Genomic DNA, 18,056 nt, shown 5'->3' on the forward strand with positions numbered 1-18,056 from the left:
CATTTCCTTCTCCAGCTCATTTTGCCGACGAAACTGAGCAAGAAGAGTGAAGTGACTTGGCCAGGGTCACACAGCTGGCAAATGTCTGAGACCAGATTTGAACTGAGGAAGATGAGTCTTCCTGACTAAGGGCATGGCACTCTATCCCTATCCTGCATGAAGGGTAGTAGCTGCTTAATTCAACCACTAAACAACTGGATATTTTAGGCAAACTCTATGCCTGAGATTTATATTATCTGGAAAATATTATCATATTTTCCTCCATTTTATCTGTTTAAATCCATATTTTGTGTCTGTTTGTTTTAAAGATAAAAAAGTCCCTAAAACTAAGTCCTGTCATTGGCTGGATGAATCTCAGTGCTTTAAAGGAAATGTTACTTTATCTACTATACAAGCCTGTGGAGTTGTTTCTTTCAATACAGACTCATTAATTATTTAGTATTTATTAGCTTTCCAAAGTGGCACAGTAGACATAATACTGGAACTGAAGTCAGGAAAACCTGAGTTCAGATCTAGCCTCCAATAATAATAGTCATGTGAAGTGAGTGAGCCATTTAACCCCTTTCTGCCTCATTTTTTCAATTCTAAAATGAAAATAGTAATAGCACTTATCACACAGAATTGTTGTGAGGATCAAATGAGATAATATTTGTAAAATGCAAACATTAAGGAATTATTATTATGTAGCCCAAAATTAAACTGTAAAAATGTAATTGCTCCTTTAACTTTTTTTCATTATTTCAATACGAACGATTAGTATCCTAGGGTAAAATAAATAAACAATTTTTCATGATTAAGAATATGTGAATCAAGCTCTACCTCTAAAATTCTCATTTTGACTTAATCTGTTCTAGATTCTAAATGTTTCGGTGAGTCTGGTCCTTTAAGGAATGTGAAAATTCTTCTTGAAATCTTGTTAAAATCTTAAGAATTTAGTGGTCAGTCTCTTTTAATCGAGCCTGGATTATAAATATTTTGATATGTGTTATTAAGACCTTCTATAATCTGGCCACAATTTGTTTGTTCAAAGCTTTTCCCCATCATTCCTCAACACAAACCTTTACTTAGTTCAAGATGGCATATGTCTCACCCAAATAAGGAAAATCCCCCTCCCCTCCTGCCTAATACAACCCTTCACTTATGCTATTCCAGTTTTCTGGAAAGCTCTCCTCTTCCCTTCAATCCTTGCTTAATTATGTTTCCTCCATTCTTCACTTACAAGTTGAAGTACTGCCTCTTCCATCAAAATTAGATGATTCCTGTTCATCTTAATCTCTTTTTTTTCTCTTTTGACCTTATGCCTTTTTTTGTCTTTCCCAATTAATGTCACATAGTACAATGGATTCTTGACCCATTTACATTTAGCATATGACTATGATATTGGAATATTATACCGTTACATAAAATGCAGTTGAATTTATATGTTCCTAAAACATCTTGAAATCGAAAGCATCAACTCCATAGGATTGGAAGGTTAGCTGGGGTACTGCGAAATTCAATGACTGGTTCCCAGTCCCCAGAGTAGTTTTCATAAGCATTATTATTGAAACCAGATTTTCCAGATTCCCAGACCAGCTTTCTATCCTCTTCATCACAATGTATCTTTTATAAATATATCTATATTTATATAAATAAATATATATATATATATATATGAATGAGAATTTATCTATTAGTTGCTTACTTCATCAAAAAATGGATTGTTTCCTCTTTTGATTCTTGTTCGATGTGTCTGACCACAGACATGGACTTTGACGACTGGCTTGATATTATTTCCACTTAATTGACGTCCTTCGATCACTCTAACACGAATCTAGAAGAAGGAGAAGGAGGAGGAGGAGGAAGTAAGGAGAGAAGGAAGGAAGGAAGGAAGGAAAGAAAGAAGGAAGGAAGGAAGGAAAGAAGGAAGAAAGAAAGGAAGAAAGAAAGAGAAGAAAGAAGGAAGGGAGAGGGGGAGGGAGAAAAGAAAGGAGAGAGTGAAAAAGAGGGAAGGATATAGTAGAAGGAAGGAAGGAATGAATGAATGAAGGAAGGAAGGAAGGAAGGAAGGAAGGCAGGCAGATAATGTTGTCAATTATATCAGTTTACATAGTGAGAAAGTTTTTTTACTTAAATTTTTTCAAGACTCCATTTTTGTTCTGTAAGAACATGCTCATTATACAACATGACATATGATGCTCAATTTCCACAGGATGCAAAAAGCATAGACCTTCAGCTGTCCATTACCTGAAAATCTTGTGGTTTATTGGAAAGTATTCTCCGGGTGTTCTTTCCTTTTGTAATCCTCCGGGCCAGCTGGGCTTCAGAAATATTTGCAGCTGGAGTCTTTGGGGCAATGACTTTGAATGTACCATCATCATCTCCTGTATCATCTTCCTGTTCTTCTGTTATGGGAAAAAGCCACATGGTTAAGAGCTGAAATAGTCTGGTCTGTAATAATAGGTAAAAGTACTTCTCCTTTCAAAGGGCTCGATCATGAGAGCCCAAACCCGATATAATTGGCTGTGCCCAGCCTCCATTTTTTTTCCCTGTGTTCCTAAATGAGGTCCAGGACAAACCTAGGACACGCCTTTGGGAAACTGACACTAATAACTATTCTATCAAATGTCTTGATGCCCTCAAGGAAGTGGCACAAAGCCAGTGGGGAAGATGAGCACAATGCAATCTGCAGGCAAGTGGGATCTGCCATCAGTTAGAAGACTTCCATCATGGGACTAATCCTGAGTTTTCTGAGGACCTTTTGGAGACCAAGGACAATGACAATTGAAGCTGATTTCTAAGTGAGGGTCCAATTTGAATTTCTCGGTTGCCAGTTATCCTTCACTTGTTTCCCATTGACCTCTTCAGCACTTTCTGTGTAGAATGGTTAGGACATGGACAGAGAGAAAACAGAGGCACAAACCTCACCATTCCTTGAACTTGACTCCTCCAAGCTGAATGCTACGCCTCCCACAGTGCTTTTTTGGCTGCCATATGTCACTGCTGACTCTGTAAATTTGAAAAACTCTGAAAACCCCGGACCTCTTTCAAAACAACTATGTCTAACTGCACTTCTCCAAACTTGTACTTGCAAAGTTGATTTTTTTTTCACATCCCGTGCAAGATGATTTTAAGTTTGTTACTATTGAATTTCATCTGATTAGATGCAATTATATCAGACAGTGCTACAGCCTGAAAAGATCTTTTTCATGTCCCTTGATTCTGTTTTCCAGCATGTTATCAGAGGTAGAGTACATGATACCAGTTTCTACTTACTGGCTACACTGTGTCTCAGTTACTGTTAACAGAATTTTACTGTATTGATCTCTGTATTGTTTACTATATTGATACTGTATTGAACTGTGAATGGCTGGAGCTGCAGAAAGCAGGCTTGAAGACTGATTTTAGAGATCAAGTAGCTATTTAATTAATCACTTTCAGAGTAAGAAATATAGTTTGCAAATTGTAAGTTCTCCTGGGCAGGAGATCTTCACCTGATGCAGGAAAAATAGAGATTTCATATACAAATCATAAGCGGGAAGGCAGAGGAAAGGTGGATGATAATACAAACTTTACTAAAGTGTGAGTAGTTTCCCATGACAAGTCCACAGATGGAAGAAACAGACAAATTCTTGAATTATTTAATATCTTGAGAGTTGGAACCATCCCTTCCCCAGGGCACAGAGTTTTGTGACAGAAATAGTTTTCTATAGTTCTCAATTTGGTTCACTTATTATGCCCAGGTGTAATGAAGCACAAGAACATTGCCATTGTCTCTCTACTATGGTTATGCTGCCTCGCATACACCCATCAGTTATAGACATTTATTTAGATAGGACTTTAAGATGGAAAACCAGTATTTAGACATTATCTCATTTGACATTTCCCATCATCAGCACAACTTGAGCTAAATTATGCATGTATCGTTAGTCATATTTTGCAAAGGATGAAACTGAGGTTTCAGGACATTTATCAACTTGCTTAATGTTTTACAGCTTGTAAAAGTAGCCAAAATCCAGACATAAGTTCCTTGATTTTCAGTTCACTGCTCTTTCTAATACATTACTATCTTCACTAACTATGTCATTAATTCTTGGATAACAAGAAGTTTGATGAGCCAGATTTCACCCTCATTCAATCCACACCCACAACACACAACTCCTTTATATATAAATGCCTCTTATGTGTTTGGAGGGGACTTGAAGCACTAAGGAGGTTGAGATGGACAGCAGCTAAAATCTAGTGAAAAGTATTTTGAGCCATTACTAAAGTGCATGGACATTGACTTAGCTCAATCAGAAGACCTTGCTCCTATCTTTTGCCATTGCCCAAAGGCCAATCACCTCACCTCCTTATATTCCAGTTATCATACTTGGAATAAAGAATGGGTTGGACTAAATGGTATCCAAAGGTCCCTTTCAGCTCTGTGATTTTGGCCATGAAACAACTATCAGCATTTATTTAAAAATAGGGTTGACAACTTTGATAGCTTTTAATTATAGGTGGCTTCTACACTCACCTTCCACACTACTCCCTCCATCCACATGCTATGATCTTCCTCTGTTGTCATGTCCTAGTTTGGAGATGACCCAGCTTCTGTGCTGATTGCAGCTAAACACAACCTCCTACTAAGCTGGGAAGACTGACTATAGGCACCAGGCTAGAGAGAGAGGACCAGCAGAAAAAAGTTCTTTCTTCAGTCTCTCCTACTTTGAGGCAAATCCTATGTCCAGTACGTGTCAGCAAGAATTATTATCTTCATATTACAGAAATGAAAATTGAGACTTGAGGAGATTAACTAGCCCATGGAATGATTCAAACCTAGCCTTCCTGATTCTAAGTCCTATACTCTGTCCACACACTAGACATTGCTTGAATACCCTCAGCAAGTCAGGAAGACTGTGGGCTAAGGCATAAAGGGATTTTTGATCTACATGATTAAAAGAGTATTCACATCTATTAAATCCCAGAGCCCGGAAGAAAGCACAAGAAGCAAGATCAAAATATCAGAGTATTAGAGACTTAGGACCTTGCAGGCCATTGAACCCAATCTCATCATTTTACAAATAAGGAAACTGAGGTACAGAGGAGCTATGAATGGCCCAGGATCACCCTGTAAGTGTATGAAGTTAGATTTAAATTTGGGTTTTCCTGAATCCACAATCAACACTCTATCCATTATTGTACATTCCTCTGCATCTCTAAGATATCTTAATGACAGAAACATTTGCAATTTTATTGCAAGTACCAGGCCAAACATTCTGTTTCCCTCCTCCCTCTTGCAAATCCTTCTAGCATGTGTCATAGCCAAAGCTTGGGAAGGCAAAAACCTTTTGATCTCCAGAAAACAGCTTCCTCCTGGGAAGCTCTAGAAGGCTTTACAAGAACTACTTACAAGAAAATGCTAGCATGCCCTGGGTTCTATGGGAAAAGTAGAGAGGGAGAGAGACAGACAGAGACAAAGAAATATATATAGAAAGTTAGAGGGAGAGGAGAAGAGAGGAGAAGAGAAGAGAGGAGAGGAAAAGAGAGGAGAGGAAAAGAGAAGAGAGAATCAATAAGATGCTAACTGCCCCCTCCCCATCCCTGTCCTATGTGGGAAACCTTCTAGGACCCCTTCTCCTATCTCCACCTATTCCATGTTCCTCTCTACTATACAATAACCCCAAGAAAAGATTGTTTTTTTTTTTCTTTTGGGTCTTTTTTTTTCTCTTTTCAATTTTTCTTAATTTCTCCAAATGTAAATAAGGACAAAACATATTGGGAAATGACTGATTTGTAAATGTACTTATCCGCAGGTTTAATATTTTGGGGCAGTGCCCACAGAGGATCATCCTTAAGTGGCTCCTAGGTTATCCCAATGATTAATGATTTGAGAAGAGACTGGGGATTTCAGGAGCAATGAAGAAGAGAATGTTTGGCCAGGCTTTTCTTATGTCCACAGATGGAATTAAGGTGAAGAATTCTGTCTTTGGAAATTTGACCATCTGGAACTTTGTACTTAGTTTTGTTTTATTTTTATCTTTTTTTCCTCATTCCTTAGTAAAGTTTAATAACTCTGACTCGTGAAATAGTGGAGGAAGCACTAGATCTGGTGTCAAAGGACTTGGGGTGAATCTTGGGTTAGCTGCTGTGCAAGTTTGAAATTGACTCCTCCCCTCTTTAGGTCTCAGATCCCACTTCTAGAAAATGAGAGATTTGAACAAGATCAGAGCTTCTTCAATGGAATTACTGAACTGTTAAAAAAATTTTTTTTGACAATTATATTTCAATATAATCAGTTTCCTTATCATTTTAATATTTTACATTGCTATATTTAAATATGCCATTCTGAGAAGGGGATCATGGGCTTTACCACATTGTCAAAGCTATGACACAAAAAGATTAAGAATCCCTGGATTATAAGACAATTCCAAAGGACTCATGATGAAAAATTCTATTCTCATCTAGAAAGAGAACTGATGAGTATAGATCGAAGCCTACAATGTTTTGCATATCCCCCCCACCCCTTTTGTGATCTATTTCTTCGTTCATAACATGAGTAATATAGAAATATGTTTTTTAAAAAGAATCCTTGGGTTACATCATGATCTTATGGGCCCCTGAAGTTCCAAGTCCTATGAGATTTATTTACCCCTATGAGAACTGTTTCAGCTACAGAGATAGGACAAATCATCTATAGCCTTTCAACTAGCAGTTCTCAAACTTTTAGAGTTCTTCAGAGTTTAAAAATTATAGAAGACTCTGATCTCTTTCCCTGACAATCATCTGGCCCTATTCCCTTTGAGGAATTGATGGAAGCAGATCTTAAAATAAAATGAAAAAAGAATATAGAAGCTGACAGTGGGGAGTCTCTCCTCTCCTTCCTAAGTCTGAACAGGAAGTCAGTGACTATATCCAATGAGTGGAGAAAGCAAAGGGATCCCTTTGTTCTGTTTAAGGTAATCTGGTTCAGAGTATTACAGATTCTGAAATATTAGAAAGAGAGAGAGAGAGGGAGAGACAGAGACAGAGAGACAGAGACACACACACATATACACATAGAGCAAGAGAGAGACAGACAGACAGACAGATACAGAGAGAAAGAGACAGACAGAGAGAGGATCCGGGTTAGGGATTTTTAACCTTTTTTTGTGTCTAAGACCACCTTGGCAGTCTGTTGAAGCCTATGAACTCCTTGTCAAAATCATGTTTTTACAAGCAAAAAATAAATACATGGGATTACAAAGCACATCAAATATATTGAAATCGTGTGTGTGTGTGTGTGTAATTCACAAAATGTAGTTTAAGAACCTACTCTAGTCCAACTTCCTCATTTCATATGTCAAGAAACAGACTTGTGGGTTTCTAGTCTGGCAGTGACAGAAAAAAAAAACAATAGAAATATCACTTAGCACTCTCATTTTACAGATGAGGAGCCCGAAGTTATAAGAACCAGACCTTGAACCAAGATTTTTCTGTGAGCTACACTAGAGGAAGCACAGAGGCTCCAAAAGATGGAGTCTGGTAGCCTCCAGATAACCCGCACCCTATCCTGCTCCTTTGGGCAGCCAGGGACCTAAGAGGAAGTGGCTTGTGTCTTAGGAGCAGAGGATCCTTCGTCATGAACTCAGTAAACCTCAGATTCAGGAAAGGGTGGTCAGGAAAAAGGTCCGTCTCTACTCCCACTTTCTTGGAGGAGCTTAGGATGAAGGGAGGAAAAAAGATTGGAATTTAGCAGTGCTAAATGTATAACAATAGGTATTTGTCTTGCTGGAGGGAGGCAGGTAATGAAGGCCCCGGGCTGCCTTGCTTGTGCACAGCGCTATTGTCCGACTATTCCTCTCAGATAGCAGCACAGAGGAGCACTCAGGGGAAGAACAAGCCCAGCTATTTCTGCCGCTTCCCAACATGAAAGCAAAGATACATTTTAGCAGGAAATTTGCCCATAAAGTGACAGAAAACTGTTTGGCACCGAACAAATACAGCCCTGGAGAATGAGTTTGGATCTGAAGTGAGAAGACTTGGCCATCTTCCCATCAGGGACACCCTGATCTCCGCTGGGAATCCTCTCCCCTCCCCCACCCCAGCCCTCCATGTTCCTGACATTTTCATAGGTTTCCTTCTGGGGCCTCACTGTACAAAATGCCTGCTCCCCAGGCTCTGCGAACCACGCCCTTCTGAGAGAAGGGCCCCTGCCCGGACAGGCCCGCGCCAGCTAGCTCAGCGGGCAGAGCTCGGTGCCAGGGAGAATGGGCGTGGGCTTGATCGGCAGAGACCTCACTTCACCCAGAGCCTCCCAAGAGCCCTTGATCCAAAGGAAATGGGGAGGGTCTGGATGACTCAGCATAGCCCCATCCTTCCTTCTGGAATGAGGTGTGCTCCTCCAGAGGTGATACGTATTTAAAGAAAAGATGGCGCAATAGTGGTGGGCCTGGGGGCCCATATATTGCAATTAGGGCGCTTGGGGCAAGATTCACAAAACGTGCCCTGAAATCAGCTTTCGCAGCCCAGTTGTGCATATGCAGCTACTTACTGGGGGAGAGGAACTCCAGACACCATGTCGGGAGCAGTCCCAAGGACGCTTCAAGGTCACGGATCATGTAACACTACAGTCCCACCTACTAGACTTCCGTCCCCCCCAAGACCTTTCCAGTTTAAGTTAGGCATAGTAACTAATGTTAAAAAAGACTGTCAAGGAGGATAGAAAAGTGTATTCACCTATAGGCAATCATCTCTGTATTAAGATCAATATTGTATTTACAAGGCATTGTATGAGATATAAACAAACAAATAAATGAATGAGTAAATAAATGTGAATATATATATGTGTGTGTATATACATATATATATGTATGTATATGTAAAATACAGTCTTTCTGTTTTCAAAGAACTTAAGTCCAGTTGGGAAGCCAAGATTAACATTTATGAGGTAGATGGCAAATGGTGAAAGATAATAAAGAGGAGCAGCATGGGAAAAAAGGCTCAGGAGTCAGAAGGTCTGGGTTCTGATCCCATATACATGACCAACTAAGTCAAGTAATTTTGACCTTAATCTTCCTGAACCTGTTTCCTATTATGTCTATTAAATGGGAATAATAACACCTGCCTTGACATATGTAGGTGGCTGTGAGTATCAAATGAAATAAATAGGAGAGAGTAATAGAAACCATGACATGCCAGTTAAATCTAAGAAATTACTCTCATTTTACATTTTCAATACCAGCAGATTAAAATTCAGCTTACCTCCAGTGCCTTCTACATTGGTCCCGCCTGGGTCATTTGGATTTGTAGTCATTGCTGCGGGCGGATCATAGCCAACCACTAAATCAATTGTGGCCTGAGTAGGAATAAATAATGGCAGACAGAGTCAGTGCGTCTGTAAGCACGTCAGGACTTTTGAACAAATGCATCTCCCTACTGACATCTACAGAGAGGCTGTGGGGTTCTACATGGCAGGAGTAGCACTTTTCAGGAAAGAGAAGAGAGCCAGGGAAGGGAGGACATATCTTATATATGATGGGCCGTCTTCCCAATTGAAAAAAAAAAGGTCCCAAGCTCACAGACCCTAAAGGACAAGGAAGGCAGAAGCACCAAAAGCATGAAGTCAAATGTTCACATAGCTAAGGAGTCAATAGGAGATGAATGAATGGGAACATTGTCCTATAAACTAGAAATAGTAGGAACAGGCAAGCATGAATGAACTTGTAATGACTGTAGCCTGGACAGTCCAGATTGGATTTATCTTTTAGCAGGACTTAATAGTACATATGCTGAAAAGTCAACGATGGGGCTGATCCAGAGCCAACTATGACAGAAGGACAGTTTCATGTGCATTTTTTGAATATTAGGTGATCCTACACAATACACTGTTTCTAAATGAAATTTCTATTCTAACAATGTATTACTGTATCCTACTTATCCAATGAGAGACATGCTATGAAATCAAACTAGGCTGAGTTATAATTACCATAAAAAAGGGTTATCATATGTATCCAAAAGTAAAGCAAATTGCTATAGAAGGTTGGGAGTTGTTACATATAAGCAGGCATAAGTATATTCCTGCAAAGATAAACAAATCTCCATGTGAACATGCATACACAGATACAGCCACATGTAGTTCTTCTCATTATACAGAATCATAATTCAGACTCATGGAATTTGTAAATTAGTTAATCGATTGTTTTGATGATTTATTCTGAAACCAACCCATTTTGCCAAGGGATCTTGCCAATCTTGCTCAATCTTGCCCACCTTTCCCATTAGACTATAAACTTCTTGAGGATAGAAATTGCCTCTTTTGGTATCCTCAGCATTTAGCAGAGAGCCTGGCATATAACAGACATCTAACTAATGTTTACTGATTGACTGACTCACTCCAATGGAGTTACCACCAGTCCTTGAACCCAAAGGCCTTGGGAATACTGATGCCTTATAGACCACTGGCTCTGCTTCCAACCTAGGCTTGACAATAATCAGGGAAGAAATTGGTGTGAAGAGCAAGCCTATCTTCCTCAGAACAATCTGACAGACAGCTAAGTCCAAGCAGCCCAAAATGGCAGCATGCAGCACCAGGACTACTTCTGCTCTCACTCCAGCCTTTACAGTCAATATCTGGAAAAGTAATCCTCCTAGATGATGCCGTTGGGCAACTGCTTCTACAGGTCCTTCAGCCCTTGCCTCCTTAACAGCCACTGAAGACCTAGAAAATAATATTTTTGCCTCCAAAATCATGAGCACTATCAAAGTTCAAGAAACTTAAATGATTAAATTAATGGAAATGGTGTTAAAATCTTAACATCTATTTTGCTGCTGTACTCTAAGGACTAGGGGACCTTTCCATTTGACTTGTGGCTGATGCCTTCAGGGTATGTTACCTCACTCCATCAGAATGTGAGCTCCTTTGGAACAGGAACTATCTTGCTTTTCTATCTGCATTCTTAGTGGTTGGCATGGTGCTCTGAACACAGTGAGCACTTAATAAATGCTTTTTCATTCATTCATCTTGGAGCAATATTTTTGCTTTATACATAATAGACAGACACATTACCATTACCATGCATATTTCTTATATAAAAACTTCCATATGAACATTGACTATGAACACTTTGGTAAAGAGGGAATCACTTACCCCAGTATCTTGTCCCCTTTCATTTACCAAAGTTACTCCTTTATAAGGAAGAGATCGACTCTCTCCACCTGTCAAGGCCTTCAGTGGTACTGTTGCAGTGCCAATCAATCTGAAGAGGAAATAGAAAGAAAACAGGTCATTCTTCAGAATAATTGATCTTTAAAATTCATAATTGTAGACTTACTTGCTGTATGACTTGAAAAAGTCCCTTAACCCCAATTGCCTCCAAAAAAAAAAAGAAAGAAAAGAAAAAAGAAAACAAAGATGTCATTTTATTTTTTTCAGTGAAGTTCATGGACCCCATTGAAATCTATCCACAAATCCCTTAGGAGTTTATGGTCCCTAGTTTTAAGAACTTCTGCTCTATGAGAATAAGCTATTCATCAATAATTATGACATACAGTAATCCATAGTTGATATATTAGAAAGACTCAGAAGTTGTTACCAAACATACGCGGGCAGAGATTGGAGGAAGACTTGAGAGACCAGAGAAAAGAAGCCTTTTTGCTCTAACTTTTGTTTTTAAAATATCTTTAAAATACCTTTGCTCCCTTTTCCTGCCTTAAGAAAAGGACCTATATGTACAAAAATATTTGTAGCAGCTCCTTTCTAGTAACAACTGGAAATTAGGAAGATGCCCATCAATTTGGAAATGGTTGTACAAATTGTGATATGTGATTATGAATACTATTGTGAAATGATGAGCAGGAAGCTCTAAAAAAACTTGGAAAGACTTACATGAACTGATACAAAGGGAAATGTATTGTGTATGAAGTAATAAATGTAAGATGGTCAACTATGAACAGTTTAGCTATTTTCATCAATCAATGATCTAAGACAACTCTGAAGACTTTATGATGAAATATGCTATTCATCCCCAGAGAAAAAACTGATGGTATCTAAATGAAGCACACTTTTAAAACTTTTTTGGGAGGGGGGGAGGAATATATCTTTTCTTTCACAACATGACTACTATTGAATTGCTTGCCTTTTCAATGAAGGGAGCAAGGAGGAGGAAGGAAGGAAGGGAGAGAATTTAGAACTCAATAAGTTTTAAAAACAAATGTTAACTTTTTTTATTACTTACTTTAAGAAGCATCAGACACTGAATAGATTCAAGATTCTTTCTATGTTGTAGGTTATTATTCTGAGTACTACTAAAATTATTGGAAATTGTGCTAATGCGGACCAAGTCCATGACATCTCTTGGAAGTTGGATTTTAAAAATAAATCTCTGATAGGAACTGTTTTCTTGTGACTTTTTTTGTCTCCAAAATGAAATATAGGGAAAGAGTCTTTCCTATGACTTTTTTTTTGTCTCCAAAATGAAATATAGGGAAAGAGTTCTATAGGGAAAGAAAAAAACTGTTATTTATGAAAATATGCATACTACACATAATGTATGATAGGGAATATGAAAAATGAAACATCTTTTTCTGTCTCCTTATTTTACAGAAAAGGAAACTGAGATTTATTTGAGGCATTAACATCAGGAGAACTATGTTCTGGTACAGAGTCTGCCTTTGGCTGACTGTGTGGTCTTGGGGCATGATGGTTAATTTCTTGGAGATACAGGATTATGTAAGAAAATGGGACACTGACCTTGAAGTCAGGAGAACACTGACCTTTAAAGTCAAATCTCACTTCAAATACTGAGTAATTCTAGATCAGTCACTTAGCCTCTTTTTAAAAATTAATAAACTTTTATTACCATCTTTTGCTTTTACATTGCCAGAATTTCTCCAAGTATCCCTTCCCTCCCTCCAGAGAACCATCCATATAAGAAATAATATTTTTAAAGAAAAAAATAATACAGTGAAGGAAAAAAAGAAATCAGCAAAACCTATCAATATATCAAAAATCTGAAAACATTCAATATTCCACCCCTGTGGAGTCTTCTCTGCAAAGGCCTGGGAGCAGTCTTCCCATAGCTCTTCTTTGGGGATCATCTTGTTCTTTTTAATTTCTCAATATTCACTTTTCATTGTTTTGTGGTGGTTGTGGTCCAGATTGTTTTCTTCCTTCTGCTTACTTCACTCTCATAAGCATTTAAACTCTTTGTGCCTGGTTTCCTCCTTCATTAGATGAGAAGATAAATGAAGTAGTCAGCCTCTGGACTTTGAGGTCCATTCTGGTCTAAATTCTATGATTTAATATCTGAGTCCCTGAGTTTCCTTGTTCCTAATATGGAAATGGTAATACTCGCCTGTCTTTTTGTTGTTGTTGAGTCATATCCAGCTCTTTGTGATTCCATCATGGGGTTTTCTTGGCAAAAATACTGTAGTATTTTGCCATTTCCTTCTCCAGAGATTAAGGCAAATAGAAGTTAAGTGCCTTATTCAGGATCACACAGCTAGTAAGTATCAGGTCAAATTTGAACTCAGGGCTATCCTGATTCTAGATCCCATGCTCTATCACTGAGACAATACAAATGCCTCTTTTGACTGTCTTACAGGATGCAATGTAGAAAGGACTTAGTAAATTTTAAAGTGATAGGGGAAAGTAAATCATTATTTATAAAATAATATGTGGTCCTTTCCAAGTGTAATGTTCTTCAGCAGGACTTCTGAAACTTTTCCTGCTGATGGCCTCTTTTTGCTCAAGAAATTTTTGTGTGACCCTGGGTATATAAATATATAAAATAGGAATACAAATCAAACATTTATTGATAACAAATCATAATTTTGCAATCTCCACATTCAATTAAGATCACTTCATCCAACTGTTTTATTTTAAAGATGAAGAACTAAGGTCTATAAAGATATAACAACTCACCCAAACTCATACAGCTAATTAGTGGTAAAGTCGATTCTAAAGCTTAGCTCAGGTTTCCCAGTTGCTAGACAAACCTTCTTTTCACTATGCCATCAAGTTTAATTCTATGATCTATAATTCTGGAGTATTCTCGATTCTATGATTCTAAGTGCATAATATTTTGCATTTGTGAATCTGCATTTTTGTATTTATGTTGCTTATTTTGTTTTACCTCCTAATTCAGAAGTTTCTTCCTTTTTTAGATTGTAAATCCCTCCAGGGCAAATTGGATCATTTCTAAGGTCCTTCTTGGTTCTAAAATTCTAGATCAAGACCTTCATTCTTAGGTTTTCAGGTTAGATCTGGAAGGAACATTAAATGTCATCTTTTTCTTACAGAAAAGGAAACTGAGACAGAGAGGATTATTGACTTAGCCAAAGTCACACCACTAGTAAGCAATTGAAGTGGGATCTGAACCCTCATCTTCTTGACTATGAATCTGCTTTCCTATTTACTCCCCCCAGTATTTACCTATTTAGGAAACTGCATCTCAGGCTTCAAGGCCAGAGATTTCCTGTTCTCTTCCTCCTGAAGTCTTTGAACTTTTAATTTACAAGAAATCTACTTACTATGTGTCTGTGTATAAATACAGTTCAGCAGTTTTAAAAGCACATATACATATGCAGAATGCCACGCCAATGCTATGCTGAGTGGTTTCTGCTCTCATCACTAACATAGAGTTTCACAGAATTCTCCTTACTGACTCAGCCCACATCTGCTCTCTTTTCTTTCTAATAAGAGGGGAGTTGACTGGGCAAAGAATAAAATAAACATCAAGTTAATTTTTGGCTCTGTCCCTTGCTGGGAGGCACTGCGCCCCATTTCCTAAGCTTTAAGCAATTTTCTTTCATAAATTATTAATCCTTTGCAAAGTGAAGAGTAAAAAAAAAAATTCATGTTTAATTCTCAGTGTAAGAGGCTACTTTCTTTTAGAGACTTTGCCACTAAAAAATAGTTCTAGAGACAGCTTAAGTTGAAGAATGTAGGTATATAACTATAACTTTTAATAAGATTATAGCCAATGCATGCTGAAGTAAAACATTCCTTTTGGAGAAGTCTGTACTCCATGGCTGAGACTAAGGGCCTCCCTGGCCTATTTTCTAAAACGTTGCCTAGCTACAAAATACTCAGAGAGTCTGGAAAATGATGACTTGGCCTCCTACACATGGGACAAGAACATTTCAATCTGACCACAAACTGACTTCCTTTAAAAAAAAAGCCACATTCAAATCAGAAACTTTTTCCTTTGTCTTTTTAGTGTTTTAAAATATGGAGACATGCTGGAGGTTGGACTTTAATGCTGTTGTTTTTATTGTATTGTTATAGTTTCACAGTAGAATAAGAGAGTCTAATTAAGCTAGGGTCCAGCTTAAAAACAAGATATCTAGCTTTCTTCTCAGGAAATTTCATGTGGGAAAGGAGATTACAGACATCAGGCTATCTGGCTATGCTCAGTGAGTTATAAATTACAAATGTTTTCAGAAAAAAAAATTATAAAGGGGAAAGAAGAGTTAACTATTGTCTTCCAAAATATCTCACCACTTATTTACCACATAGGAGCATAGATTTAGAGCTGAAAGGGACCTTAGAATTCACCTAATCCAACTTCACTTCATCATTTTATAGATAATTAAACTGAATTCTAGAAGAACTGAGAGATTTGCTCAAGATCACATGGGTAATGACTGATGGAATTTGATCTCAGGCCCTCTCTCAGTCTCCAAAATTTGTGATTTCAACTTGGAAGTCTGAGAAATCAGTTTGATTACCATGTATAAGCATCTCTTGTCCAGGAATTGGATGTCAAAATGACTGTCAAAAATAGCAATAACTTGGTGTTGTATGCACAAAGACAGACAGATGAATGGAAAATAGATGTATAGACAGACAGTCAGAAGACAAAGAACCTTTATTAAGTAATATTATTATATGCCAAGCACTGTTTTGAGGACTATATGCAAGCAAGAAGATCCCTACTCCCAAAAAGCTTACATTCTAATTAGAGAAAACAATCCATAAAGGTCAGCTAGAAAGCATGTACACACAGCTGTATGGTTTGTATGCATATACAAATATGTATATATGTACATGTAATATATAATTATACTTATTCAAAATATATATATCTATAATGTACTTCTAGCTATAAATGACTTTAAGTGTATTGGTTAAGAATTTCATTACCAGTGGTTTTCTTTTAATGAGGTATAGAACAAAGTATGACTAGAAAAGAAATAGAAAAAAAGAAGTTCACTATTAACTTTAACATAAATTTTTATAGAAGCATGTTCTAGTAGTGAGTAACTTGCTGGCAGAGTTCATGCTTGGGGAGGATGACTCGTATAAAGTTGTTCTTCTGTATAACAGTGAGATCAGCTCACATGAATTGCTGGAAATTCCTTCCAGAAAAATAATCAGGAACTAAAAGGCTGGAGAGAAGAAATCATATGGCACACTAAGTTTTGTTTCCTTCAGAAACAAAAAATTCAAATTTGATTTTCCTTCGGTAAATGACAATGTTTTTCAACATAATCATCAGTAGGGTGGAATAACTGAGTCCTTGCCCCAGGATACAGAAATTTAGAGGATGCCTTTGTCCAATGGGACAAAATAAGATTGAAGCTAGAAAGTATTAAAAGAGCTAACCAATTAGGCTTTTGTACTAAGCTTTATGCTTCTTGTGAAATTCTAAGGAGAGCTGAGAAAATAAACTGCATTAGAGAAATGGAAGCTTCTGTTCCTTTTAAAGTCCTTCCCTTTGACAGAAATTCTTCATCGTTTTTAATAAAGATTATTCTCCATGAGAGATTCCATGAGTCAGAAGGAATAAATCCTTTATCTTCTTTAAAGAAGCCAGAAGAAATGATGGTTCCCTAATAATTCTAGAAAAGGGAACTGATATTATCATTAGACTTTGGAGTTTTGTAAATTACAGCTATGACCTCATTTGATCATTACCCCATTTTAGAGATGAAGGAATTGAGTCCCAGAGAAACTAAGCATCTTATTCATGGTCACCAGTAAGTCAAGAGCCAGGAAACATAAACCCAGGTCTCCTGACTCCAACTTCATCACTCTTTCCACTACCCCACTGGGCTTGTGTAGTAAAAAGAAAGGAGCAGGCAAGATGGATCTGGGTAGGAGCCTGAACTCCAACACTTATTTGTCTATAACCATAGATGAGGCACTGAACCCTTCTGGGTTCCTCATCTGTAGAATGAGAATAACAATGATCTTGTTACCTTCCACACAGAGTTGTGAGGAAAGCATTTAGGACCATGGGATTTCATAACTTCGAGGGCCCTTAGAGAGATAGCTGATTGATAGACAAGTATCTGAGGGCAGATTTGAACTTGGGTCTTCCTGACTCAGGCCCAGTGTTCTATCCACTGTGCCAACAACGCCTTGCTACTTGACCAGGACCAGGACTTCTGGGAGCTTTCCTTTAGCTTTCTTGATATTGTGTAGACACAAGGAGAGCATGCAAGCTGTCCATTGGGTATCCTTTACTCTCACTGCTTGATCACCCCATCTCTTTTTCCAGCCATACATGCCTTTAAAGATATCTTTTCCATGCTCAACAATTCATTCTTCCTACTATAGTGTGGTTCTTTAGTTGTTTCAGTCAAGTCTGACTCTTCATGATTCCAGTGAGGAGTTTTCTTGACAAATATAATGGAGTATTCAGAATCACATAGATAGTCAGTGTATGTAGCCAGATCTGAACTCAGTTTTTCCTGACTCCAGGCTTGGCATTTTATCCACGTATCAGCTAGCTATAGTCTTGTTCTATCTCTATTGCCCTTTAGACAACTAGCAATTCTCTTAGAAATTGTAAACCAATAGTTCATGAACAGACAATGCCATCCAAAAGAATGTTGGAGTTAAAAAGATGAAATTGTATGTCAGAGAAAAGATTGGAGTAATTAAAAGCTTCAAAATTTCTTTTTTTCCTTATTTTTAGCTTTTTATTTTCAAAATACATGCATAGATAGTTTACGACATTCAATTTTGCAAAACCTTTTATTCCAAATAAATTTGCCTCCCTCCCTTCCCCTCATCTCCTTCCTTAGACAGCAAGTAATCCAATATGTGTTAAACACGGGCAATTTTTCTATATATATTTCCACAGTTATCATGCTGCACAAGAAAA

General features: G+C 37.8%; 1 protein-coding gene across 2 annotated transcripts in view; it reads right to left on the reverse strand.

The window, feature by feature from the left end:
• The window catches only part of MYOF (myoferlin), a 161,159-nt gene that overhangs the window by 90,146 nt on the left and 52,957 nt on the right, over window positions 1-18,056 (reverse strand). For both annotated transcript variants that reach the window (XM_051981667.1, XM_051981666.1), the window contains exons 4-7: window positions 11,090-11,198; window positions 9,205-9,298; window positions 2,227-2,384; window positions 1,685-1,813 (exon numbers count right to left, since the gene is read on the reverse strand). In XM_051981667.1, coding sequence (XP_051837627.1) covers window positions 1,685-1,813; window positions 2,227-2,384; window positions 9,205-9,298; window positions 11,090-11,198 — 490 coding nt within the window. The remainder of the gene's footprint in view (window positions 1-1,684; window positions 1,814-2,226; window positions 2,385-9,204; window positions 9,299-11,089; window positions 11,199-18,056) is intronic.

The sequence above is a fragment of the Antechinus flavipes genome, chromosome 2 (genome assembly GCF_016432865.1).
Source record: "Antechinus flavipes isolate AdamAnt ecotype Samford, QLD, Australia chromosome 2, AdamAnt_v2, whole genome shotgun sequence".
NCBI lineage: Eukaryota > Metazoa > Chordata > Mammalia > Dasyuromorphia > Dasyuridae > Antechinus > Antechinus flavipes.